General features: G+C 45.5%; 2 protein-coding genes across 4 annotated transcripts in view; both read left to right on the top strand.

Annotated features, from left to right (window-relative positions):
• Positions 4,580-19,183, top strand: LOC110405433 (C-terminal-binding protein 2). 2 transcript variants are annotated; one of them, XM_021410720.1, is made up of 9 exons: positions 4,580-4,775; positions 5,458-5,612; positions 5,704-5,848; positions 8,319-8,525; positions 9,131-9,345; positions 10,135-10,265; positions 10,409-10,536; positions 11,104-11,224; positions 19,006-19,183. In XM_021410720.1, exons 1-9 carry the CDS (start codon positions 4,727-4,729, stop codon positions 19,010-19,012), a joined length of 1,158 nt encoding a protein of 385 aa, XP_021266395.1. In that variant the 5' UTR covers positions 4,580-4,726; the 3' UTR covers positions 19,013-19,183. The 2 variants fall into 2 exon arrangements, with proteins under 2 accessions (XP_021266395.1, XP_021266393.1); XM_021410718.1 differs by lacking the exon at positions 19,006-19,183 and adding an exon at positions 12,291-15,833.
• Positions 19,307-27,382, top strand: part of KDM3B (lysine demethylase 3B) — a 52,476-nt gene continuing 44,400 nt past the window's right edge. For both annotated transcript variants that reach the window (XM_021410716.1, XM_021410717.1), the window contains exon 1: positions 19,307-19,605. In XM_021410716.1, the coding sequence (XP_021266391.1) occupies positions 19,429-19,605 (177 nt within the window). In that variant the 5' untranslated portion in view covers positions 19,307-19,428. The remainder of the gene's footprint in view (positions 19,606-27,382) is intronic.

Consider the following 27,382-nt stretch of genomic DNA (forward strand, 5'->3'; position numbering starts at 1 on the left):
TGTACTTTTTATTTCTTGCTCTTCAGTTTGACCAACAGCTCCTGGTTCAGCCACACTGTTCTCTTGCCTGCCTTTCCTGACTTGCTATACCTGGGGGTGGAGAGCTCTTGCTCCCCAGAGAAAGCCTCCTTAAAGATCTGCCAGCTCTGCTCCATACCCTTGCCCATTAGGACAGTTTCCCAGGGTATTTTGTTCGTTAACTCCCTGAAGAGCTGGAAGTTAGCTTTTCTAAAGTTTAGCTTCCTAGTTTTACTCTTCACCTGTCTCATGTCCCTCTGAAGCGTGAACTCAACCATAGTATGGTTGCTACAGCCCAGGCAGCCTCCAATCCTGATGTCACCAATCAGCTCATTTACACTGGTGAGCAACAGGTCCAGTGTTGCATCCCCCCTGGTGGGGCTGTCAATTACTTGATTCAGGAAGTTGTCCTCAATGCATTCCAGGAGCCTCCTGGATTGCCTACAGCTCACTCTGCTACTTTTCCACCAGATGTACGGGTGGTTAAAGACCCCCAGTAGGACAAGCACTTGTAATTGCGATGCTTCCTGTAGCTGGAGGTAGGAAGCCTCATTGACAGGCTCTGACAGATCTGGTGGCCTGTAGTAGGCACCGATCGCAAGGCTCCCTTTGCTGCCTCGGTCTCTGACTGTCACTCGTAGGCTTTTGACTTGCTCATGACTGGCAAAAATGAAGAAGTCGGTGCAGTGCTGGAGTAGGTTATCTGCAGAGGTATTGGAGATGTGTTGTATCCTCAAACATTTTCAAAACTTGTAGAAGAAGCCATTGCTATCTTTCTTTTGTGTTGGTGGTAGTACTGCCTTGAACAGAAGTTGGACTAGAGACTCTGTGAGGCCCTTCCCACCAGCTTGTCATGCCAGTGGTTAGAGTGCATGTGCTTAAGTGACAGATTCTAGAGCAACCAAAGTAATGAGCAGCTCAAAAAGAAAACTTGTCTGTAAGAGGAAAGCTAAAATTCCTCTTCAAGAGAGGAAAGGAGCTCCTTCATAGAACACTGTTATACTACCTTAGGTCTACTTTTTTTTTTTTTTTCCAGAGAGAAGAATATAGAACAATTAGTTTTAATAATGCATTCCACTAGATTTTGATTTAAAGGTATCTAAATGATGCACTGTGAGACCTACAAATGCTGGCCCATTGTTCTGATCCTGATATATCCATGCCACATATTGTCAGAGCAGCTGCTTGCTTTCTCTTTGTCTCAAGTGAAGCTAAATTAGCATGCAGAACCGTGGATGTGGCAATGGCAAGACAGAACCAGGAAGATTCTGTAGTGCCTTAGGGGTAGCAGCTGTTCAGAGGCACATATTATATTGAATATGGTTGCAGAAAAATAATGGGATCTAAAACAATATTTAACTGTGTACGTTGGCAAGGTACATAAACAGATAGGAGAAGAAACAAGTGACAGAATATGTATTAAATTATTTTCTCCTGATTCCTTAGCAGCCCTACTTCTGCTTTCCACAAGGAAATTGACTGGATTTCCATTTGCATCCAGCTATGAGACAGAGGACTCCCAGGCATGCTAGTAGGAAAGATCAGTGATCGCACCTTGCTGCCACTTCATCACCATCAGGACTATGGATGACGGCATTGGAGGTAGCAGTCTCTTGTAGCTCGCAGCAGGGCTTTATTTTAAGCACTCCTGCACCTTGTCTCCTCTTTGCTTGTAAAACAAATGGGGATATGGCAGGGCAGTTGCACAGGGTCTAATGTTTACTCTACATGTTATCAACAGCATTAGGTACTTTAGAGTCTACCAGGAAAGACCTAGGTATGAGCCACTCCCACATGGCAGGACTTTGGACCACAACAGAGCTTCTGTGTCCAGATGTCTCTACCAGTTCTGACCCTGGCAACAAGGTTTCTGGGATTTCCAGTTCCTTTCTTTGCCCTCAAAAAACCCTCTCCTTTACATTTTCCCTCCTTTCTCTCATTCTTTTTAAGCATCCAACTATTTACTTGCCTTAAAAGATATCAGCAAGATAATGTCAGCAGCCTAGGAGGATATCTCACCGTGCCCTATTCACAGATGCTTTAAACAGGGTTTTTATATAGAGGTGAAGGTCAGTCAGCATAAATGTAAAGGGAGACTGCATGTTCTATATGCAACATGCTCCCTAACCCTAAGGCTATTTGGCTAGTAGGTGAGAAGTTAAGGTGAGATTCTGCATGCAAGCCAAAGAGGTAAAGCTGTCCCTCATTTTTTTTTTTTTTAGTAGCAACATACAGTTTTTTCTTTTGTTCTTTTAAACAAAACCATGCTGAAAGGAAGCTGCCTCAGTGGCTGAGGCACCATCACAGGTATGCTCATGAGCCTCTTACCACAAGCCAGGTAATTTGTAGTAAAATGGAAGATACTCCAACTAGATCCCTAGGGCCCTGTTCACTGGGAGGTCACATGGTTGGGGAGGATGGATACATAGGAGTAAAACAAATGAGTACCGAACAATATCTACTTGATGGACATGTACACATGGTACCTGTACTGGAGTCTGTAGCCCAGCTAATGCCCTGGGGGCAAAAAAAAAATTTTAAAAAAATCCCATCATGCAGCCCTAAGGCAGCTCAGGAGCACTAGATATTCTACTGTACTCTGAAGATTCCGTTTGTGCCATCTCTCAGGAAAGAGCTGTCCTTATTTCCTTTTTTCTTGGAGTGAGAGATGCTGCAATAGCAGTTGGCTGTGCCAGATATTGAATACGGTCCTCAGTAGTTCTGCAGGAGTGCCACCTGGTGGGTCTCTTCCCCACATGTGCACAGAAGCCCGGAGCCTCACTGGGTGCATGGCAGGGGAGATTTATCTGCCAGTCTCCTCAGCCCAGAGGTGTCTAAGAGGGCTGCCTGGAAAATACTGCGAGGGACAGTACTATGTTTATCTACCATCTCCAGAGGATGAGTGTAAAAGGTGATTTTCTTTTCCTAGCAAGTCCTTCAGACTCTGTTGCTCTCAGATGGATTTTGCTGCGTAAGAACTGATAAATTAATATAGAACCATCTTCTGAGAGTGAAGCTGTCTTCTTAAAGGTCACACCCTGCAACAAAACAAGTACCAGTAATTATTAACTGTGATATACAAGCATAGCGGCTCTACGCTGTAGCTCCACAATGCACATGTGCAGACTGTCAGGCTGTTTCACTTGATCCTGCCTGAGCTAATTTTTGTGTACATCTGTGCAGACACAGATGGAGCTGCTTCTAAGCACCATTCCACCTTGTCCTGCTGCTATCAGACTGTGTAAAAAGTCAGTCTCCCTCCTGTTTATCATCTCCCTCTAAGTATTGGAAGGCCACAGTGAGGTGACCCTGGAGCCTTCTGTTCTCCAGACTGAACAAGCCAAGCTTCTTCAGTCTGTCATTGCAGGAGAGGTGCTCCAGCCCTCAGATCATCTTTGTGGCCCTCCTCTGGACCCTCTGCAAAAGCTCCGCCTCTTTCTTGTGCTGGAGGCCCCACACCTGGACCGAGTACTCTGTGTGGGGCCTCAGGAGGGCGGAGTAGAGAGGGACAATCCCCTCCCTCACACTGCTGCCACCCTTCTTTTGATGCAGCCCAGGATACTGTTGGTCTTCTGAGCTGCAAGCACACACTCCTGGCTCATGTTAAGTGTCTTTTTCATCTGCCAGGGCCCCTAAGCCCTTCTTGGCTGGGCTGCTGTCAGTGAATTCTTCTCCCAGTCTGTATATGTATCTGGGATTGCCCTGACCCAAGTGCAACACCTTGCACTTGGCTTTGTTGAACCTTATTAGGCTTACAACGGTCTGCCTGTTGAGCTTTTTTGAGACTCTCTGGATGGTGGCCCTTATTCACATGTACTTTCTGTCCTATGGATGTCATGAGGGAGGGAGCAATTTTGCTTGTTGGACAGGAGTCAGTTCACTGACTGAAAGACTACAGAGGTGTGCTCTGAGTTATGAGATAACATCAGTATGAATGTGGAATGGATGTGCCCAGAGGTCAGTTTCCAAACATGGATGACATACATTTTTGGAGTAGAGAGAAGCGCTCAGACCCTTTTCTGGCTCTAGAAGCAAAAGACTGAAAATTTCCTTCTGGTGCCGCCAGGGTAGGAAGCACGGGGCAGCCCAACCACGCCGCCTTCTCGTGGAAGGATGTGGGGCCCTCAGATCCGAAGGGGCAGCGCGATCGCTTTTCAGTCTTTCTGCCAGATCCGAGGCGGCGGTACCTTTCTCTGCAGCGATGCCTCTGCCGCCGCCTGGCCCTCATCGGGCAGCGCTGCGAGGCCGCGCAGGTCAGGCCCGGTGCGGGGGGTCGGGACGGCCCCTCGCTACCCGCAGGAGGAGGGTGACGCCAGGGAGGGCCCGGACCCGGCGGCAGTGCAGGCGGGGCGCTGGTTTCCTGCGCGACGGTGGACGCCGCTCCCGCAGGGCCCGGGCGGCTGAGGGCCGGCCGTGAACCGAGCAGAAATAGAGCCCGAGCGGGGAGGAGCAGGAGGTCCCAGCCCAGCCGCTGCCGCCTGTTCGCTCCGCGGGGTCTGCCTCGCGCCCGCGCCGCAAAGGTTTGTGGGCCGGGGTGCAGTGTCGCGCGGCGGCGGCCGGAAGCGGAAGCGAGGGGCGCTCTGTCTGCGACGCCTCTGCGGCTGCTGGGCCGCGCGGCGCGGGGCCGCGGCCCTGCTCTTCTGCTTTCGCACCGAAGCCGGCGGCGTTCCTCCACGGCGCTGAGCGTCGGCGCGGCCGGGCCCGGCCCATGGACCGGCACAAAGTGAAGCGGCAGCGGCTGGACCGGATCTGCGAAGGTGAGGCGGGGTGGGCGCCCCTCGGCTGTGGCGGCGCCGCGTGGGCGGCCTGGCCCCGTGCTGCAGCTGCCCCTGTGCGGCGGGGATCCGGCCTCGGCGCTACCCGCCTGACTGGGGCTCCTCCAGCCGCTTCCCGGCGCGGGCCTCCGGCGGCGCCGTCCTCTGCAGCGCTGCTTGCGTGCCCGGCGCTGAGCCCCAGGCAGCGCTGAGCCCGGAAAGGGGCGGCGGGGGTGGCTGTCAGGGCCACCGAGAACACAGAGGTCCTTCTGCACACTTAAGAAGGGAACAGAACTGTGTTCACACACTGTATGTGTGAATGCTGAGCCGGAGGGAGGCCGTGTGGTGTAGACTGGGCCTGAACCGACTGCTGTTGGTTTCAGAATTCTAGGGTAAGATGATGTACTTGTGAATAGATCGTTTCTGTTACCTTATCAATGATTGAGCTTCATTAAAAAAAAAAAATTGAATCAGTAATGCCACACGAGTATTATTTATTTTTCCTCCTAGACTCATTTCCTAGTTGTTGGTTTTTTTTGTTTGTTTTTGTTTATTTATTTTGCTTTTAGTAACCCTGTCCTCAGTATTGCAGAACTCCAGAAGAACTAGGGACTTCTTAGACCTTAAATGAGGGTTCCAGAGTTCTTATTTTTCATGTGACCACTCCTGTTGACTTTCTTAATAGGCATACGGCCTCCTACTGTGAATGGCCCAATGCCATCGCGGCCACTGGTTGCGCTCCTGGATGGAAGAGATTGCACTGTGGAGATGCCCATCTTGAAGGATGTTGCTACAGTTGCATTTTGTGATGCTCAGTCAACTCAGGAAATCCATGAGAAGGTGGGGAAGAAAACATGCAAGCATTTAAAAATAAAGCTCTGTCTCTTTGAGTAAGGAAGCAGAGATTGATTGGGACTTCTTTTTGTTGTAGGTACTGAATGAGGCAGTAGGAGCTCTGATGTATCACACCATCACCCTGTCTCGTCAGGATCTGGAGAAATTCAAAGCCCTCAGGGTCATTGTGCGTATTGGCAGTGGCTATGACAATGTTGACATCAAATCTGCTGCAGAATTAGGTATGATGACGCCACGTGGGCTCTGTTGTGATCAGAACTGAATGAGGAGTGGAACTTTGTACATTTTTTTCTGCTTTTATAACTGAGGACGTTTGAAACCTTTGCATAAAAAGATTTTGAGCTGCTTAGAGGGAGGCATCTTTAGGAAGCAGGGAAATATCTGAACTGTAAGGTGGCCTGAAAAGAAGATTCTCAGATGTCAAACTTCCCTGCTGTAGAGTTGCAGTTGTCTGGATTTCAGGAACTTAAAATACAATGTCTGGATAACTTCTCTGTGAGGCAGCTTTGGGTTGGTTGTGGGAAAACAAACATGCAAACTGATGTCTGAAAGCAGCCTTCAAATGCTGATGCAGGGAAAGCTCATTATAGATGCTAGTTTAGTGAGTTTCTTCTATGTTTTTATAGCAGGTAGGTTCTGGTACAACACTCCACAACTCTGGAGTTTAGGAATGGGAAGAGTCTCTGTATCAGGTGACAAAAATTGCTATTTGTTATTAAAGATATGGCAATGAGGCTTTTAAACTTTTAGTTTCCCTAAGGAGGGATCAGCTGAGAATAGCTTATCTTCTTCCTTGAGGTTGTTTCAGTGTTTTGAAAGCTTTCTTAATGCAAATCAAATTAAGCTTAAACTAAGTGCGAGTATTTATATATAAAATTGTAATAGGCAATACAGTTCCAAGATCTGTAGGAACAGGTGAACTGTAAACAAATGCAAGTTTGTCTAGTGCCTCTGACTTAAGTCTAAAGAGTTTTCATCTGAACAACTCAACTGAAGATTGCTAATTTCCTTGCAAGGTCTTTGGCTCTTATCCGCCATTACGCTTTGGGGCTCCATTTCAAACCTGGTCCTCTCCTAGGGTTTTCTACTTAGTGTCACCATGCATGTTTTTGATTCAGATTCAAAGCTTTCCTTCCTGTTTTGCACTCAACCTAAGGAGTCAAAGTTCTTTCACCATCAAATTGCTTCTTGCCATTTTTCTTTGGAGGACTAGCATGATGCTTCTTATTCATAGCCAAATTTTCTTTCTAGTGGACAATTAATGATTATTTCCATGCTTAGCGAGTCCCTTTAATTCATTCTGAGGTATGATACTGTTTCTTACGTGTTCCGAATCCTTGGATTGGTCTGAAGGGTTGTGTGTGTGCTTTCTTCCAATTAAATATCATATTGCGTGTAAACGCAAACGAGTGCCTAGTTACGTAAGAGATGAGTGCATGTGGCTTGTCTGAAGTTGAATGAGCTGGTAACTAGTGAAATTAGAAGAAGTTAGTTGAGTTTCCCTGTCTGCTCTATTCATCTCCTCCAAACAAAATGTGTGGCGCTGTGACACGATTATAAATATTTGATAGATTAAAGGAGTCGTATCTGGGGTTGTGCGTAGCTTTTGCTTTCTTAATTGGCTAGGGATGAAAGTGTGATCTGAAGTTAGTTGAACGTCTCCTATGGTCCACTGCTGAATTTTCAACCATTACCTAAATTTTATTCTTAATTTTTAGATAGTTGGTGGATTTTTGAGGAGGAAGAGTTTGCTTGTTTTGACAAGTGGCTAGGGTCGCGTTTCAGAGAAGACCCTTTTTTTATCAGGTTATTTTTATTTCTTGGCCACTAAAAAATTTTGTCAGATTAAAAAAAAATCTCTTCCAAAGAGGCATTGCCTCTATTGAGGAGCAGAAGGTTGTCGAATGAAGGATAGTAGCAGTGAAGTGCTACGCTGCCTGCCTCTCTGTGATTTTATTTTTTTTGGGAGGGTGTGGGGGGAGGAGGGTAGGCTGTTCAGGAATGACCAGATTTTGTTACAATGCCCTGACGTCTTTCCGTTTCCTGACAGTAATCTGTGTTTCCAGCATCTTAACTCTGGTGTTAGTAATTTACCTGATGGCTCTAGCCTTAGTTTTATGGTCCTTTGTGGCTGTACGTTTTTCTAGAGTGCAGGTATTACAGATAATTATTTTTAAATGTAATTTCAAACTTTTGTGGTTTTTCTCTACATCTAATGAATTAGTTAATTAGTGTTGCTCCTGGGGAAGTTGTTAGTTGCAGTGCAGTGAGCATTTGGATAGTGAGGCATGAAAGAGCTTAACCATCTGTCTTAACTCTTCTACAGTCAGGAATATCTCTGGAATGAGTGCATCTTTTCTGTGTAGACTGTATGAAGTTTTCTTGTGTCACTTGTGTGGTGATCCAGTTTTCCTCATTTCAGGCTGTTGTTTTTTGTGTTGTTTTTTTTTTTAGCTGGTTAGGGTGTCAAATTAATATCTGTATGTAAGGAAGGGCTGATATTTCCTTGGGGTTAAAAAGCTGTCTGGTCCTATCTATGTTGCTGTAGAACTATTTTCTGAAATGAATTCTGCATGTCTTGGAAGTAGTTCTGGAGCGCTGAATTATGTTTCAGTACTTATGCCTAAAGAGTTGTATTTTGGTTTAGTGTTGTGATGATAAAAGTCTCATGTGAACTCTATGGCTTTGTAGGCATTGCAGTTTGCAACATCCCTTCTTCCTCAGTTGAGGAGACTGCTGACTCCACCCTCTGCCATATCTTGAACCTCTATCGACGTGTTACTTGGCTACATCAGGCTATGCGGGAGGGGAATCGAGCCTCAAGTGTAGAGCAGATTCGAGAAGTGGCTGGAGGTGCTGTGCGTATCCGTGGGGAGACTTTGGGCATCATAGGACTAGGTAAGTGATGGGAACTGTTAGACTGAGAAGTAAACTGAATGTCTTTGGGAACCTGAAGAATCACAGGCTGGAGAGGAGAAAAAAAAAAAGATAATTCTACAGCAGTTCATTGTGAAACACACTGACTCATAAGAAATGCTAGTGCCCTATTCTGTGATGATGAACATCTTGAAGAGTTGGGTATATGTCATGGGTTTGGGGATTTTTATCTTTTTTTCCTTATTCATGTTGTTAGAAGAATTGGAATGTTCAGACAGCTCTTCTCAGTGGCTGTTTCCCTATATACTAGGCTCTGTATCAGTAACAAAGCTGCCTGAAAGCTTCCAGTTCCTTCAAGTTCTTACTGCCTCTGAATCAGGGTACAGGCTTGGTTTCAAAAACAGCTTGTTTTAGGCTATTGCATGGGGAAGAACTAGAATTAGCCTCATGGGATCAACACTGAATTGCCTACTCTGGGTTGCTATGGCAATCCTAGGAATGTCCAGGGCTGCATTACCTTCGGCCCTGGCAGTAAACTCCAGTGTAGGCTCCCAGTCTACCCCAGTATCTTGTCTTTAAAGTTTGTTTTACCTTTCCTTGATGATTGTGGGTTTTCTTTTGTGAAGGCCGAGTTGGACAGGCAGTGGCTCTGCGAGCCAAGTCCTTTGGCTTCAACGTGATTTTCTATGATCCCTATCTGCCGGATGGAGTGGAGCGATCCTTGGGTTTACAGCGAGTAGGAACCCTGCAGGATCTACTAATGCACAGCGATTGCATCACATTGCACTGCAGCCTGAATGAACATAACCATCACCTCATCAATGACTTCACTATTAAACAGGTGCAGCAGGAGCTTGATTTCCTCCACAGAACGCTGTGGAAATGAATGCAAACCGAAACTGCTGCTTTCACAGAGGCTGAGAGCGTGTGAATCCTGCTGCCTCTACCGTGTGCCTCCTGCTGCCTTTGGAGGCTGGGAGCATGTGGATCTGGGTGCCTGTGCTTTGTGCTTGTAGAATTTCTTGTTAAGAGGAAAAATAGGACTATCTTTTTTTGCCATGTAATTTATTAAGAATTGTTATTAAGAATGTTTTAAGTGATTAAATAATTTCAAATTACCTTTAAAATTCATAACCAGCTGTACTGGTTAGAGCCATATCTGGTGTGGCTGGGACTATAAGCTTCTTCACACAGCTCTGCCAAAGTCTTTCTGCCCAAGCCCACTGCAAAGCCAGTCTCGGGCTCTACTCCAATAGTTTGTGAATGCTTTTCAGTGCTTTCATGAGAGACACCTGGATATAATAGTCCAGTTTTGTGTAGCTGTGTGCTTGATTCTTGTCCTCTTTCTTCTTTAAAGTAGTAGGATGAATATGGAGTGCAAAACTTGAGAGTTCCACTTTTGCCCTTGTTGTCTTTTGGTTTTTGTTTGTTCATTTTAAAAGCAAATTTCTCAAGCATTGCTTGCAGGCATTTCCCCTGTGGTTAGCTTTGCAGTGAGAGCACTCCTAGTTCGTCCAGGCCTCATCTAATCACTGCAGGCTGCTGCTCATTTCCAGTAGACTTCCCAAGATTCACTTTGCTCCCCTGAAAAGTCTCTTTATCAACCCACTTAATATTTTTCTTCTTCCAGATGCGCCAGGGCTGCTTCTTAGTGAACACAGCCCGGGGAGGGCTGGTCGATGAGAAAGCCTTAGCACAAGCCTTGAAGGAGGGGAGAATCAGAGGAACAGCACTGGATGTACACGAATCTGAGCCTTTCAGGTAAAACTGCACCTGCATGCCTGTGTTATCCTATGATTCATGCAGTGGATGATTCTTTTTTGTTTAAATACTACAGTGATACTTGAGAGAACAGGTGGGATTATCACTTCTGGAGAGAAACCACTTCTTTTTTTTCCCCACAGCTTTGCTCAGGGGCCCTTAAAAGATGCACCCAATGTGATCTGCACCCCACACACTGCCTGGTACAGTGAGCAGGCTTCCATTGAATCCAGAGAAGATGCAGCTAAAGAGATCCGCAGAGCTATTACAGGTAATTAGGAAGACTGCGTGCTCTGCAGCTGCTACTGGATTAGGAGTCTTTGTTCACTGCAAGGATTATGGATTTGGAACTGCTAACTGTTCTTTAAAAATTAGGCTCGTTAACTGGTTTCTGGAACTGGAGTGTAAGTTGATAGTTGTTTCTTTGCCTTTTGATAATCTAGTAACTAATGCTGGAGTGGCATTTTCCTTTTTTGAGAAGGCATGAGAGTTACAATCTCTTACTTAGTTCACTTTCTAAAAATGCCCTTTGCAATAATTCCTTTGACAGTTACTTTGTATACCTTTTTTGGAGTAGCGCACATTGTCTCTTAGGGATGGTAAGCCTTAGCAATTGCAGTTCACTTGACCAGTGATTTCCCCGAGGTCACAGACATGGTAAGGAAGGATCAGTTTCCTGTGTTGTTCAGAGGAGTTTCCCCTGCCCATTGTTATCATATGGGAGTTGATGGAAAAGATACTGAGCATTTCCTTTTTACTTCTATTTGTCCCATTTCCCTGCTATTTGTCTTCTGTTTTTATTTGTTTGTTTTGTTTGTCATTCTTGGTCCTCCCACAGGTCATATACCTGACGCTTTGAGGAACTGTGTTAATAAGGAGTATTTGCTGTTAGCAGCTCAGTGGTCTGGTATTGATCCTGCAAGTGTCCACCCAGAACTCAACGGAGCTGCAGCGTACAGGTGAGATACGTAGGTTGTCCGAGTTATTGCTTCCAAACATATCTTCCTGCTGCAGTAGGTCAGCCATCACTGCTGGGGTTTGAGAACTGCTTGTACCTGCAAGCAGATGTGCTTTTGTACCTTTATATGCTGTAAATAAGCTTTTTTGCAAAAAACTTAACAGCTGCACTCGTGAAACCGTGCTAGGATTTAACGTTTTCCTGGACATGCTTAGTTCCAGCTGGATACTGGTTAATTTTTCCTGATTCTCTCAAGACCTTTCCAATAGATATCTTAATATAAGAAAGCCTGCTGGGTGCCTGAAAAGAGGTCTGGATGTTAACATTTAGAAGGTGTGTATATTGCTGTGGCTGTTTGAATAAAACACGGTTCTTACCTGTAGCACAGATGAGGACTTCTTAAAAGACATCGTCCAGTGGATTTAGGCAGTGGCCTAAATAGGTTGTATTTCAGGCTGTTACAGACCTGCCAAGTGATTGTGGATAGGTTGTTTCCCGTCAGTTTTTCTCTTGTCTGTAAAATAGGAAATATATTCTCTTCCTTTCTCTGAGATATCTACCCAGATTCTGATATATTTATGGAGAAGGAAGGTATGAGGAGGTCACGTGGAAGTAAAGGGTTCATTAGCAATTCATAGGTGTCTTTACTATTTTTTGTCTTATTTTGACTGTTTTTCTAGTTTAGCTCTTTACTTTTCTGTGTTGGAGCCCAGTGAAGGATAGATGGTAGATTTCATTCTTCCTGTTGTTGGAGAGGCCAGCTCTTCAGGCTACCTTCATACTGTGCCTCATGCTGTTTCCCACTGGTTATGCATTTTGTACCTGTCTTCCAAATGCTTAGCACCTGACTTAGAACTGCCTCTGCCTGTCTGATAATGAGTATAATTTGGTAATGGCTGGTAACTGCTACTCTTCAGCTCTGGAGACTTTCCCCATGTTCTATTTTGGAGCAGCTCTGCTGAAAAGAGGGATTTGTATTCAGCAGTTGCCTGAGGGCACATACAGCTCCTTTCCCCTTGCATAACTGCTAGACCAGCATGTAATTTCTATGTTTCTATTGGTTTCAGGTTTCCTCCAGGAGTAGTGGGAGTAACCACCCCTGGGCTACCAGAACCACCAGTAGTGGAAGGGATTGTAGCTCATGGGATCCCTTCTGTTTCCCACTCTGCACCGCGTACCCCTTCCCCAGGAGAGACAAGCAAACTGGATGCAGACAGAGAGATTCCTGCTGATCAGTAGCAGCATCTTTATCTTCTCTTCTCTGGCAGCAGGAAAAAAAAAAAAGTATCTTCTGCTAGGACTTTCTTTAATACCCTGCAGAGACTGTTTCCTGTTAATGCAGGACAGGACAATGCATTTCATTACTGGCAAACTTTAGCTCTTGCCTTTATTTTGTAACCCTTTTAGTTATAATCTGTCGGTGAATCTTTCTCCTTCACTGGGGCAGGACAGCAGTGACCTTGCCTCCCCTTGGAAATACTTGGTTTAACCAGTGTTTTTTTTCCTATATGTCTGCCTCAGTTGTCTGTGACAGGGAACTGTTCTAGTGCACTTGAATATAGGAGAGGTAATGCTGCCTGATCAGGGATGGCCTTCAGTGTCCCTAACAGCAGACTTCAGGGCATGTTTTTCAGTTGTAGCAGTGTAAGTTCCTTTTGGCTGTACCTCTCAAAGTGTAGACATGGGGAATACTAGAAAAAGATGAATAAATTGGAGAAGTTGTGACTTGTCTGTATTATGCTGTCAGTAAAATGCAACTTCAGCTCTGCGCATTACCTTGCTTGTGTTAATTAAGGTTTTCGATGAGAACGGACAGCGCAAGCAGTGCTTGTTCGTGACCATAAGTTTTGTCTATGCAGTACTAGGCCTGAAGATAAAAGTAACAGTCTCAAAGTCAGCCTTGTAAATAATTTGAAATGAATTTAAAAAGTCATTAAATGTGTTCTAGTGGCCACTGTGTTTGCAAGGCTTCAGAATAATTCACCTATGTGAATGTACCTCAGAGAAGGCAAGAAAATGCAGAAATAGGAAAAAATTGCACTGGGAGACAGCAAGTAGCAATAATTTGCAGCTGCAGTTGCTGGTTCCTTGCACACATGTACCTCAGTCTAATGACGCTGTTTATTCACAGAGTATATTATGTCAAATTCTAAGCCTTGTTCTACAGAATTTTGTAGGCATAACTGCACCAGTTAGAGGTAACACACCAGTGCTAGTGACACTAGTCTGCTGATGGAGAAAGCTTTTAAGGCTTGACCAAATTAGTCTAGTTAGTGTAGCTCTACTAGCGTATGTTGCATCTTCATAGTGGGCAGAGTAAAAGTGAGCTTTTTTTTTTTTCTTTAGTATCACAAGGCTTATTCATGTAGGAGAAAGGCTATTCATATAGGCTTATTCATACAAAGGAGAACACAATTACGTTATCACCTGAAGCCAAGGCAAGATTGTTACTCTGAAGCTTTTTCCTGTTTCTCTGTCCCAAATGATTGATTCACTTCTTTGAAGGGGGCGGAGCCTTCAGCAAAACAGATTCCCCAGGAGATTTTCCTTAATTCTAAATATTCCTTTATATTTCATCTTGTACGCTAGGTGCTATGCAGGAGGCATACCCTATGTGTGGTTTTATCTGCCTTGCTTGATTCCTTTTGTGTGTTGGGGAGCTGAATAGGTGGGAACAGATTGGAAATACACTTCGACGAGCGGATGAAATGATCTGTTTAGGCTGTTTACGGTTCAAGAAGTTGAACAAAGGTTTCAGAGTAGCAAAAGTTCCAGGCTTTTCCCTGTTTTTACGTTATTCTCCAACACTGTGTTTATATAATAGCTTACTGTCTAGCTCACTATTGATATGGTGAAGTGATTAATTCCTTTCCCGATCTGTGCTTGCCTGTCTGCACTGCCACCACCCCTCCAACCACACAAAAACAGCAACAAAAAAACTTTGGCAATTCAAGAAAGAAAAATAAGCAAGATGTAAACTTCAAGTGTTTCTTTGCAGATTTAACACTTTTTAACTGTTTAGCATTAGTGAGATGTTAGTTCTTTAGAGTTGAGTGTCTTTTTGATAAGGTATTTGTGTTAGTGAAGGTTCTTGGCTTCTGTGTTTCATGGATGATGCTGATTCCAATTAAAATCCATATACCTCCTTGGCTGCTCAGGTGTACCAGGTCAGACTGGGACTGGTGTTAGGCACAAGTTACGGGAGGATTCTTCTGAATGAAAGCTGAGAGCTCAGAAGCACTTCAATTTGAGCCATACCTAAAATAACCAGCAGCTCTTTTCTGATTTCTGTAATTTTTAGGTAACCTACATTTTGCAAACTGTTAACTCAGAAAGCTGTATTTCTGACTGACAGATGGGGAAAGAAGTTTAATTCAGGGATTGAGAGCTGATCTATTACTGCATTAGGGAAGCAGTCTGTCCATAGCTACTGTTTCCTTATTTGCTGTTAAGAATTCCTACTCTGCATAGAGGTTCGCATCTGAAGATTATTTTGTGGTAAGGTGCTTCTAGTTGTGACCTTAGTGAATACAGAGAATCGGAGTACATTCATCTTCTCTATTCTAGAGCACAGTGCAAGGTAGACGTTTTTTTTCAAAGGCAGCATATATATATATATATATCATTTTTTTAAAGATCTGTCAGGCAGCTGTGTGCACTCTGACGAGTGGAAAGATCTCATTTAGGGGACATTTTGAGTTTCTCAATTTTTTTTTTATTTGGTTATTAGTAAATGTAGGAGTAACTAATTGATGTCATAAGAAATACTTCGTTATGGGTACTGAGGAGTTGAAGCTGACAGCATTGGTGATTGTATTTGCGAATCTGGGCATCCTTTCTCAGTGATAGTGGCTCTGCTTTATCCAATACCATGCAGAGTGACTGGATATGAAGGCAACATTTCCCTTGATGAGAGCATCAGCAGAAAATACTGAGGTTAAAATTGAACAGAACCTTGACCATGACCTCAGTGAACGCCTCTCTTTGCTTGTAGAATTACTCCGCTTGTGTGCCATTTGTACCTCTGCGCGTAGACTGAACTTACCATCACCAGACCAAAGGCTGTTCTGAACAGACAGCTCATAGAAAAAATGACCAGTACTGAAGTGTACTGTGGTCTTCTCCATCCTATGAGTGCCAAGTCCTTTCATAAGCACCCTCTCACGCGTGATAAACTGACTCACAGCTCCTCCTCTTAACCTTAGTTCAGTATACAGAAGTGGAAGGATTTTATTTTTTTCCCCTCTTAAAATACCTTCCTTCAGAATTAGTGCAGAGCTTTCTTCCCAAAGAACAGAAGTTTCCTAGGGTGAGGCAGGAGTGCCCTACCTTCACTAACCTGCTTACAGGAGGTGCTTATACTGTCCCAAGGTACGTTCTGTTTGTCAGGGTCACTGCTGCTGACCAGCTTTTTTATAGAGGACTCAGAGTTTCAGAAATATATTTTTGTAGACAATAACTAAACTGTGAAACATTGAAATAAAGCATGTAAACAAAAGCTTACAGCACTGTCCTCTGTATAGATGTTTCTCTCACTTCAGTTCTCTCCTTATTAGAAAATGTTTGATTACTTCTTGGATATATTTTAATAAACTTCTCCAAAGAATGTGGCTGCTGTCTGTGGAAGTGGTGGCCTGAAATACAGCATGTATTGAAGGGGTTGGCGGGTGTAAAAGCAAAAACAAAACAAAAAACAACCTGTACAGGTAATTGTCTGCATCTGTCCCACTTTTCTCACATTAGATGGGTTGGATTTTCCACATAGTTACTCCCTCAATCTCAATGGTGTATTACTTTCTTTGGATTCTGGAGAACTGACTACCAACAAAACTGGAGGTGACAGACTGAAGAAGCAGCCATCTTCAGGGGTTAAGAGACAGCTTTGGATGTAGCCTAGTACTTATTTGGCTTCTCACAAGTTGAAATTGTGGCTGGCATTTTTTTTTGTTGTTGTTGTTCTTTCGAACTATTAGGTTAAATAGATGTTTCAAGAAGGCTGAGAAATAACCAATTCCTCTTTGAAACAGTTATGTATTTCATGTCTTATCTTGGAAATTCCTAAGTTCTTCATAGTTCTTTAAAATACCTAGGGCAGACACAGCTTCCAAGAAAAAGTCTTTTGAGCCTCTCTCTAAATATAATGATCTGTCTTGAAATCTGTCCACCATTTTATCAGTATCCCGTATCAGGACTAACATCAGACAATTTATGAGGAGTACAGATAAGGGGATAAAGAAATACAATTCTGAGGACAGGCATTCTACAAACTGGAATTTGGGCATCACTGTACCCATTTCCCAGTATCCCCTTAACCAGAAAGTAACAAAGATGAAATACTGCCATTTAGTGAAAACAGCCTGGCACAATCATTTTGAATAGATATAGGTGAAAGCAAGCAACTTGTCTCTGCTGCTGCTGATTCACTGTCAAGTTAACTGTGACTCTCAGAAAACAGTAAAGAATAAATGACTTTCACAAGAACATCCTTGTTCTGATGTCAAGCATAGCATCTACTCATCCCAGTTTCAATCAGTGCTACTATGTTTTGAATGCACAAGCAGAAAGAGATGTAAAGCCGCATGTAGAATTCTAAAGAATTAAGTTGTTGTACAAGCACGTTGAAAAGGACTAGGGTTGGGGCACTGCACTATTCTACATGAGCACTGTTGAAATGTATCAGGTAATCATGTCAACAGCATCCTGTTAATATGATATTAGAATCATAGAATGGCTTGGGCTGGAAGAGACCTCAAAGATAATCTAGTTCCAACCCCCTGCCCTGCTGTGGGCAGGGTTGCCAGTCACTAGATCAAGCACTAGATCAGATTGCCCAGGGCCCCATCCAACCTGGCCTTGAACATGTCCAAGGATGGGGCATCCACAACCTCGTGGCAGCCTGTTCCAGCACTTCACCACCCTCTCAGTGAAAAACTTGCCCCTCACATCTTATCTGAATCTCCCCTCCCTTAGTTTAAAGCTATCCCCCTTGTCCTGTTGCTATCAGATTGTGTAAAAAGTCAGTCTCCCTCCTGTTTATCATCTCCCTCTAAGTATTGGAAGGCCACAGTGAGGTGACCCTGGAGCCTTCTGTTCTCGACTGAACAAGCCAAGCTTCTTCAGTCTGTCATTGCAGGAGAGGTGCTCCAGCCCTCAGATCATCTTTGTGGCCCTCCTCTGGACCCTCTGCAAAAGCTCCACCTTTCTTGTGCTGGAGGCCCCACACCTGGACCGAGTACTCTGTGTGGGGCCTCAGGAGGGCGGAGTAGAGAGGGACAATCCCCTCACTCACACTGCTGCCACCCTTCTTTTGATGCAGCCCAGGATACTGTTGGTCTTCTGAGCTGCAAGCACACACTCCTGGCTCATGTTAAGTGTCTTTTTCATCTGCCAGGGCCCCTAAGCCCTTCTTGGCTGGGCTGCTGTCAGTGAATTCTTCTCCCAGTCTGTATATGTATCCGGGATTGCCCTGACCCAAGGCTTTGTTGAACCTCATTAGGCTTACAAGGGTCTGCCTTTCAAGCTTGTTCAGGTCCTTCTGGATGGCATCCCTTCCTTCTGTCATATGAAATGCACCACTCAGCTTGCCGTCTGCAAACTTGCTGAGGGTGCACTCAATCCCACTGTGTATGTCATTGATAAAGATGTTAAAGAGTAGCGGTCCTAAGATGGACCCTTGGAGGACACCGCTCATCACTGGCCTCCATCTGAACATAGAGCTGCTGACCACAATTCTCTGGCTGCGACCTTCCAACCAATTCCTTATCTGCTTTATAGTTCAGCCTTCAAACCCATATACCTCTTCAGTTTAGAGATGAAGATGTGGTGCGGGACCATGTGAAGGGCCGTCACCAGTCCAGGTAGATTACATCAGTTGCCCTTTTCTTGGTTCACCAATGCTGTCACTACATCATTGAAGGCCACCAGATTGGTCAGGTATGGTCTGCCCTTGGTGAAGCCATGCTGGCTGTCTCAGATCACTTGCTTGGCCCTCATGTGTTTCAAGATGTCTTCCAGGAGGATCTGTTTCATGATTTCCCCAGACACAGACACGAGGCTCACCAGCCTGTAGTTCCCCAGATCTTCCTTTCTCCCTTAAAAATGGGCGTGTTGCTTCCCTTTTTCCAGTCACTGGTGACTTCACCTGACAGCCGCAAGTTTTCAAATATGATGGAGAGCAGCTTGGCAACAACATCCATCAGTTCTTTCAAGTCCCTGGGATGAACATAACCGCACCTCATAGACTTGCACACATTTAGTCCATAAGACAGTCTCAGACTTGGTCTTCTCTTACAGTGGGAAGGATTTTGCTTCGGCAGTTCCCACCTAGAGGTTCAGGGATGTGAGGGACACGAGAATTCCGGTTGCCTGTGAAGACTGAGGCAAAGAACTAGCTGAGTACCTCAGCCTTCTTCCTGTCTGTTGCTAGTTCTCCCATTTGTCAGAAGGGGTATGCTCTTCTTGGTCTGTCTCTTCTGACCAATGTACCTGTAGAATCCCTTGAAAAATAATCACATCCCTTGCCAAGTAGAGTTCCATCTGTGCCTTGGCTTTCCTGATCCCAACTCCACACGTTATGGTATATCGTAATCATCCCCTAATAAATGCCATTTCAAATCTGCATCATCTAACAGGGAAGGACCCAGACTAGCGATTACTGTGGGGCCAACTCAGATCCATCTGAAGCAACTCCGGCCCCACTTCTACAGCTGTTACTGTATCTTTTTTATAATGTCCGTTTACCTCAAAATTTAGGTAAAAACTCCTTGATTTCTGTTATTTCAGACTCTGAACCTGGAATTTATAAGCAGCTCTGCCGCAGGAAGGCCTCCTCCTACGGCACCTGGCCGCTGATCGGCCCTCGGCTCCGCGACTGCTCCAGGTCCTGTCCGTGGCCGTTGCAGCCCTGTGGCCGGAGAGCCCCGTCCCCTGCTCCTCCTCCGCCGCAGATTCGCCCGGCCCGGCCCGGCCCGCCGCTGCTCCTCACGACAGTCAAGCGCGCGAACGCAGCACGATTGGCGCGGCTTTTGCGGGGCATTGTGGGGTAGAGGAAAGAGGGAGGGAAGACCGTCCTAGCGAGGTGCATGCCGGGATCGGGGCGGGCGGTTCTCGGAGGCCCAGAGAGGGGCAGGCGCTCTGTCGGTGTCTCGGGCCGGCGGCGGTCGGTAGGCTCGGGCCGGCGGCGGAGGAGGCTCCTGTCCGGCGGCGATGGCGGACGTGGCGGCCTCCCCCGTGGGAAAGCGGCTCCTGCTGCTGCTGGCAGCGGGGCCGGGCGAGGGCGAGGCGGCGGGGCCGGAGCCTGGGCCTGGGCCTGCGCTGCCCTCCCGGGCCTGGCGGAGCGGCACGGTGCGGGCTATGAGCGGAGCGGTGCCCCAGGACCTGGCGGTGAGGACCCGGCGGCGCAGGTGGCGACGAGGCGCGGGCGGGGGTCGCGGGCGGGCCGGGCCGGGCCGCCCGCGTGTGTGCTGCGGCCTCCCGCCAGCGGCGCGGGCTGGGCAGGGCAGGGCAGGGCTGTGGGGCGAGCGGCCCGCCGGGGCCGTGGCCGGGGCTGCGGAGCGCTGCCTTGCCCCGGGTTGGGTCGCGGCGGCGCTGTGCTGGCGACGCGGGCTCTTCCCTGCCGAGCTCTGCCCGCGCTGCCCCTGGGCCTGCCGGGACGCGCCTCGGGCCGGGGAACGGCGGGCCCGGCCTGCGGGAGCGCTCTGCCGGGGCGTGGGGCGGGCGGAGAGGGACCGGCGGCCTCAGCTGCTGTGGTTCCTTATAGCTGAAGTACAGAGCTGTTGTGTGTGTGTGCGCTACTTTTTGGTGCTGTTTTCTGGGAAGACGTTAAGTATACTTGATCAGCCTAAGTGGGGTTTCTTGTTTAAATACATAGTTCTGTGTTGTAGTTGCTGGTTTTAGACCTTAGATTTTGTTTTCAGCTGCAGCAATTTGTATTTCGTGTAATGCGTTTAAACACTTCTCTTGGTTGCGTTTTGCATATCTAGTATAGCACAGTGGGACTCTTGGGTGGAGATTGTTGAAAGAACTCTTAACAGACAGTCTCGCTGTTACTCTTTGTGTGTGCCATTTCTCCACATATTTGTTGTGAGTGATGGCATGCTTTGGCAAGCCCCTGTGGCCTGGCACCTACCAACTGTGTCAGAGAATAGAGTGGTGCACTATTGCTGCTCTCTTGCCTATTTGGGCTGGAGGTAAATAAATAAATTTATGGAAGAGAGGATATTGAGAAATGAAGTAGGAGAGGTGTCTGAGACTGTCTCAAATGTGGAAACATACTTGGGCTACGACCTGGTCTGGAAGGCCACTCTTGTAACAGACTGAATTTGGCATTTATTGGTACCCTTATGTTATGGTCCCATCGGATGCAAATATGATTATGATGTAAAGAATGTTTGCTGTGCCTGTTCTTACTATTGTTTTGGTGTATGAACCGGTGGAGTGTTGCTCAGACAACTAAAAGTAACTCATTGTTTCCTCATTAGTTGTGGTTGTCCAACTATGCGACACCTATTAGACTACTTTAAAGCAAAAAACCAAATCCTCTACTTGATAGCGTAGGAAATAATTTGTTGTTTTCTTGGTGTATTTGAATTCATTGCTTTCATATAATGCTGCTGTTCTCAGCCCAGTTTCATTCATGAGTAACTTTCCACTTCACACTATTTTAATGATGCAATTGTCTCTAACCATTGTATTTTTCAAATCTGCACAAGAACTACTGAATACAAACTGTCTAAAATATATAATGTGAATTTTTCACAGTTCCGTAATGTAGGATATTTAGTGTTGTAGTGTTGTAATGCATCTTTCTGTGCATAGTGAACGCTGCTTTGACAATGATAATTGATAAAAGGGTTGGAAGGATGAGAGGCTGAGGACACTTGAGTTGTCCAGTCTGGAGAAAAGACTCAGAAGCAACCTCATTCCTCTGCAGGCTTGTGGAGAGGGAGGTCCTGGTCTCTTTTCCCTTGCAATCAGTGAAAAGATGTGTGGGAACGACACAAAGCCTCTCTAGGGGCAGTTCAGGCTGGGCATTAGGGAAAGCCTCTTTTCTATGAGGGTGGTCAGACACTGAAATGGGCTTCCTAGAGAAGTGGTTGATGGTCCCATGCCTATCACTGTTGAAGAGGCATTTGGATAATGCCCTCAGTAATGTCCTTTAACTTCAGAACTTAGTTCTGTAGTGGTCAGGCAGTTGGACTAGGTGGTCTTCCAAGGTCCTTTCCGGGAGAACTTTTCTGTTCTGTAATGATGTACTATTAGGAAAGTGTCGTCTTTTTAAAATTCATTCAGCCTTAAGTGAGGACTTGGCACCAGTTCAGGAATTACTGTTCTAAAATAAAGTAATGATGTGGACTAGGTCTGAAGAAGGCTAGAAAAAAAAAATCTACTCTTTGAGTTAAGACTGCTTTCTCATGGTATCCTGTGAAGATGGTTTTACTTAGTAGCCCGTAGTCTTATGCTCGCTTTTAAGAAAAGCAGGACAGTTTTATATCTGTGCCTTTCCAAAGCAGGAAACTGGAGAATAGGCAAAAAGTATGGAACTTCAAACAGTTCAGAAAGCTGTTAAAATAGTATTTTAATACTGGAAAAGCAGTATTGCTACAAAAGCATGTAGTAGCCAGAAGTGTCTTCTTCATAAGGGATTTTATGGGAGTAAATCCTTTTTTTAAGTAAGGATACTGCAACTGTACAGGGCTGGATTTAGGTTTGTGTGTTTTCTGTCAGTTTTGAGATGTTACTTGGAAGCCTTCTTGACAATGGGAAAGAATGTGGAGAAAAAGTACATATGCTGCCCATATGCGGTAGAGTGTCAAGGTTTACATCTGCTGCAGAATTTTGGTGGTTTTGTTTGAGGCTGTATGGGGAGTTTGTAGAGGCATTCAGATTGCAATAAGTGTTGCAAGATGAGTTGGCTGATAAGGAGTTGAAACTGGGACTCTGGAAGTGGTGGGAAGGTTCACAACAACCTAGGAGAGCTGTATGATACCCAGATTGCTTTCTCTACTACTCTCCTTGTCTTTGCTTCCATCTGTCCTGTATGGATGGTCATATTCCTGTTCTTCCTGTCAGCAAGAGACGTACATGAGTTTCCATGTTGGAAGGGTTTATGAAGGTATATATAGACCCCCAAAAGTGGTCTGATGTGTTTCATTCACTGTCTCTTATTGTTGCAGTTGAAGGTAGAATGCTGGGCTGGATGGATATTGTTCAGGCCAATAGGTAGGGCATATCTATAATGCTTCTTGTTATAAAATAAACATTAGGACCAAAAGGATATTGGAACATTTTTAAAAAATGAATTTTTACTTACTTTGCAAGTAAAATACTGTTCTTTGAAAGAAAGCTGTCTGCAAAGTAGTGGGTATACATTTTCTCCACTCACTGTATGATACTTTCTTGGTGGCCTAAGTACAAAGTATTATGAACGCTTGTTGTGTCATGTTTTGTTTTGTTGTTTTTTTTTTCCAGTGGCCTTTCTGTCTTCCAACATGTGAGATAGAAATGGACACTGAAAAATTTGCGTTCATCCAATGGGCAATGTCTTTTGTGTTTCCAGTGACTGCTTTTCTCAAGAATCGAAAGTGTCAAGAGGGATTCTGTAACTGCTCATTTACAGTGAAGTGCAAGGAACAGGGATGTTACAAGGGAGATGGAATACCTCTGCTGTTGTAGCTTATAAAAGTTGCTCATGTTCCTTCCTAGCTGGACGGAGATGAAAATCGTTAAGATAAAGCTGTGAAGACTTGAGGACTCAGATAAAGACAGTATAATAGGTAAAGCAAAAGCTGCATGCAGAAGCAAAGCAAAATACTCACAACTTCCTGTCAACAGGCAGATGCTTAGACTTTTCCTGGAAAGTTGGACTCCATAATGTGTAATGTTTGCTTGAGAATACAAATGCCATAACTACAGACACCCTTTCTGCTACCTCTTCCCCACCCAGCTTTTGTTGCTGAGCATTACGTCATGTGGTATTGAATATCCCTTTGGTCAGTTGGGATCAGCTGTCCTGACTGTGTTCCCTCTCAGCTTTTTGTGCACCCTCAGCCTCCTCGCTGGCTGAGCAGCGTGAGAAACTAAAAAAGTCCTTGACTCTGCTCAGCAACAACTAAAACATTAGTGTTTCGATCAATGCAATTTTCATCACAAATCCAAAACAATGTCATACCAGCTACTGTGCAGAAAATTAACCCAATGCCAGCCCAGACCAGTACCTCTGTGTAGCTCCATTGTGTTCTCACAGAAGTATTTGAAGAAATGTCTTTCCAAGAAGACTTAGCCAGAATGTAATTTTGTGCATTGTTGGTATTTGGTCCCTCGGTAGCTTCTTACTGTGGTAATTAAATGTGTTTGCTCATACAGTAACTTTTCTTGGTAGTGTCAGAGTAGTCTCTAAGTAGACATAGTGCTTCCAGTTTCAAGTGCCGATTAAAGAACCCAAACAAAATTCTGTTTTTATCTCTGCGTAGTTCTTGTCTTGAGGTCATTGTGCTTGTGACTCCTGTTGCACAATGCTTCAGGCTTTCTCTGTTGAACCATCGCTGTCTACATTTAATAGTTTGTGCCACCTCCTTTTGATTAGATGCTTTATCTAATCAAAGCATTTAACTTTTCAGTTGGTAACTAGATTTCTTTCTTCTGCAGTTTCTAAGCCTGTTTTGTTTCAAAGATGTTCTTTTTGCAAACTTATCGGTAGCTGGAAAATAATCTTACTACTTCCCTGCTGTTACCACCGACTAACTGATCATGCTCTTGTGAGGTAGTGCTGCTTAGTAGAGACTGCATTGTGTTGCCAGTACATGCTGTGAAGAGTCCCTTTTTTGTGTCTTGCCTACATTAGATTGTGATGCTTCTTTTGCAAAACAGAAATATAAGGTTTCCTTGTATAGCCTTAAGATTAAAGGGAGGATTTGGTAATGATATAGTGGAGGTCTGCTACAGACCACTTGACCAGGTAGAATAAGCAGATGAGGCTCTCTACAGACTGATAGGAGCAGCCTTCCATTTGCAGGGCCTGATCCTCGTGGGGAACTTTAGCAACCCTGATACCTGTTGGAGGAACAATATGGCAGGACATAAACAATCAAAGAGGTTACTGAAATATACTGGTGATAACTTCTTTTTCCAAGTGACAGAGGAGCCAATGAGGAGAGGTGCTTTTCTGGACCTTGTTCGCACCAGTAATGAGTGGATGTTGGGAATGTGAAGATCATAGAATAAAATAGTCACCAACCATGGAAAAGACCTCTAAGATCATCCAGTCCAACCGTCCATCTATCACCAATATTTCCCACTAAACCATGTCCCTCAGTACAACGTGGAAGTGTTTCTTGAACACCTCCAGGATCAGTGACTCCAGCACCTCCCTGGGCAGCCCGTTCTAGCACCTGACCACTCTCTCAGAGAGAGGAAGTATTTCCTAATGTCCAACCTGAATTTCCTCTGGCACAACTTGAGGCCATTCCTTCTAGTCCTATCACTGGTTACATGGGAGAAGAGGCTGACTCCCACCTCACCACAGCCTCCCTCCAGGGAGTTGTAGAGAAGGATAAGGTCACCCCTGAGTATCCTCCAGACTAAACAATCCCAGCACCCTCAGCCGTTCCTCATAAGGCCTGTGCTCCAGACTGGTCACCAGCTTTGTTGCCCTTCTCTGAATACGCTCCGGGGCCTCGATGTCCTTCTAGTAGCGAGGAGCCCAAAACTGAACACAGTACTCAAGGTGCAGCCTTGCCAGTGCTGAGTACAGAGGGATCACTTCCCTGGTCCTGCTGGCATCACTGTTTCTGATGCAAGCCAGGATGTCACTGGCTTTCTTTGCCACCTGGGTACGCTGCTGGCTCATGTTCAGCATGAGTGTCAACCATACCCCCAGGACTGTTTCCTCTATGCAGTCTTCCAGCCACTCTGCCCCAAGCCTGTAATGTTGCCTGGGGTTGCTGCGGCTCAAGTGCAGGACCCGGCACTTGGTCTTGTTGAACTTCATCCCATTGGTGACAGCCCAGCTATCCAGCCTGTCCAGATCCGTCCGTAGGGACTTCCTACCCCCAGGCAGATCAGCACTTCCTGCTAACTTGGTGCCGTCTGCAAACTTAACCAAGGGCAGCCTTGTATACAGTGACCATGAAATGGAGGAGTTCAGAATCCTTAGAGCAGTGAGAAGAATGAATAGCAAACTTACAGTCTTGGACTTCAGAAGAGCAGACTTCAAGTATTCTTCAAGGATCTGCTTGATAGAGTACTGTGGAAGAAGGCCCTAGAGGAAGGAGAGGCTCAGGAAAGCTAGTTAATATTCAAGGTTTACCTCCTCCAAGCTCAGGGGTGGTGCAACCCAATAAAGAAGTCAAGCAAAAATGCTGTGGGGCCTGTATGACTGAACAAGGAACTCTTGACCAAACTCAGATACAAATGGATGAGTACAGAGGATGGAAAGTAGTGGATAACCTAGGAAGAATGTGGAGATGTTGTCTGAACATCCAGGGACGAAGTTAGGAACACTAAAGCCTTGAGGGAAATGAATCTGTCCGGGGATGTCAAGGACAACAGAAACGTCTTCTGTAAGTACATCTATGACAAAAGGAAGGCTAGGGAAAACATGGACCCACTGTTGAACAGAACAGAGGACCTGGTTACCCAGAACAGGGAGAAGGCTGGTGTACTGGATGCTTTCTTTGTCTCAGTCTGTACCAGCAAGACTGACCCTCTGTAAACCCAGGTCCCAGAGACAGACTAGGGGAAAGTATGGAGCAAGAATCAAGTCAGGCAGTAAGTATACAAACTGGACATAAGTCCATGGGCCCCAATGGGATGTACCCATGAGTACTGAGGGAACTGGCAAATGTCATTGTGAGGCCGCTGTTTGTGATCCTTGGTGAGTCATCATAGCTGGTGAGAAGAGCCTGGTGACTGAAGGAAGGGCAGTGTCCCTACTTTCTCCAAGAAGTACAGGCTTGTCTGCCTCAGATCAAACTCTGGGAAGGGGATGAAGCCTTTCCAGGCATGTGAAAGAAAAGAAAATCAGGAGTAGACAGCGTGAATTCACCAAAGAGAAGTCATATTTGACCAACCTGATAAGTTTCTACAATGAACTTACAGGCCTGACTGATGAAAGAAGAGCAGTTGACGCTGTCTTTCTGGACCTCAGTAAGGCCTTCGAGATTTTACCCCATAAGATCCTGGTAGAAGAGCTCTTGATGTATGGACTGGATAGGCAGATAGCGAGGTGGATCAAAAACTGGCTCAACAGTCAGACCAGAAGGTAGTAATTGGTGCAAAGTATAGTCGGAGCCCAGCGATGAGTGGAGTATCCCAGGTGTCAGAACTGATTCTAGTCTTGTTTTACATTCTCATTAACGATCTGAATGATGGAGCACAGTATATTCTCAGCAAATTAGCAGATGACCCAGAATGTGGGGGAGAGGTTGATGAACTGGAGGGTCATGTGGCCATCCAGAAGGTCCTTAACAGGCTTGACAAATGGGCTGATGGGAACCTCATGAAGTTCAACAATGGGAAGATCAAAAGTCCTCCTCCTGGGAAAGAATAACCAGTAAGTACTGCGGACCGCCCAGCTGGAAAGCAGCTTTGCAGAAAAAGATCTGGAGGTCTTGGTGGCCACCAAGTAGTTCATGAATCAACAACATGCCCTTGCTATGAAGAAGGCCAGTGGTATCCTGGGATGCATTAGGCAGAATGTTCACAGCAGTTTGATGTAGGTGATCCTTTCCCTCTACTCAGTACTGGCCACAGCTGGAGTGCTGGTTTTAGTTCTGACATAGGCATGGTCTGCTCCCCATACCATTACAAGAGAGATGTGGTCATACTGGAATTTTATGAGTATAAACAAATACCTAATGGGAGGGTGCAACAAGGATGGAGCCAGGTTCTTTTCAGTGACACTCAGTGACAGGAAAAGAGGGCAGGTTGAGGGTAACTGAACACAGGTTGCCTGCAGAGGTGGTGGAATCTCTCTCCGTGGAGATGCTCAGAAGTTTTGTGGCCATGGTCCTGAGCAATTGGCTCTGGGTAGCCTCGCCTGAGCAGGTGGGTCAGACCAAATGCCCTTCAGAGGTCCCTTCCAACCTCAAGCATTCTGTGATACTTATTAATCAGTACCAGGCTTTAAGTGTAGTTGTTCCTTGTAGTAGTTATGGTGAGA

This window comes from Numida meleagris, chromosome 12 (assembly GCF_002078875.1).
Source record: "Numida meleagris isolate 19003 breed g44 Domestic line chromosome 12, NumMel1.0, whole genome shotgun sequence".
Taxonomy (NCBI): Eukaryota; Metazoa; Chordata; class Aves; order Galliformes; family Numididae; genus Numida; species Numida meleagris.

Bases quoted from the DNA above. Each gene is read 5' to 3' on its own strand.
- LOC110405433 (XM_021410718.1), top strand. From the start codon at position 4,727: ATGGACCGGCACAAAGTGAAGCGGCAGCGGCTGGACCGGATCTGCGAA. The intron at 10,537-11,103 runs GTAATTAGGAAG...GTCCTCCCACAG, and splicing joins GATCCGCAGAGCTATTACAG to GTCATATACCTGACGCTTTG. The intron at 11,225-12,290 runs GTGAGATACGTA...TATTGGTTTCAG, and splicing joins AACGGAGCTGCAGCGTACAG to GTTTCCTCCAGGAGTAGTGG.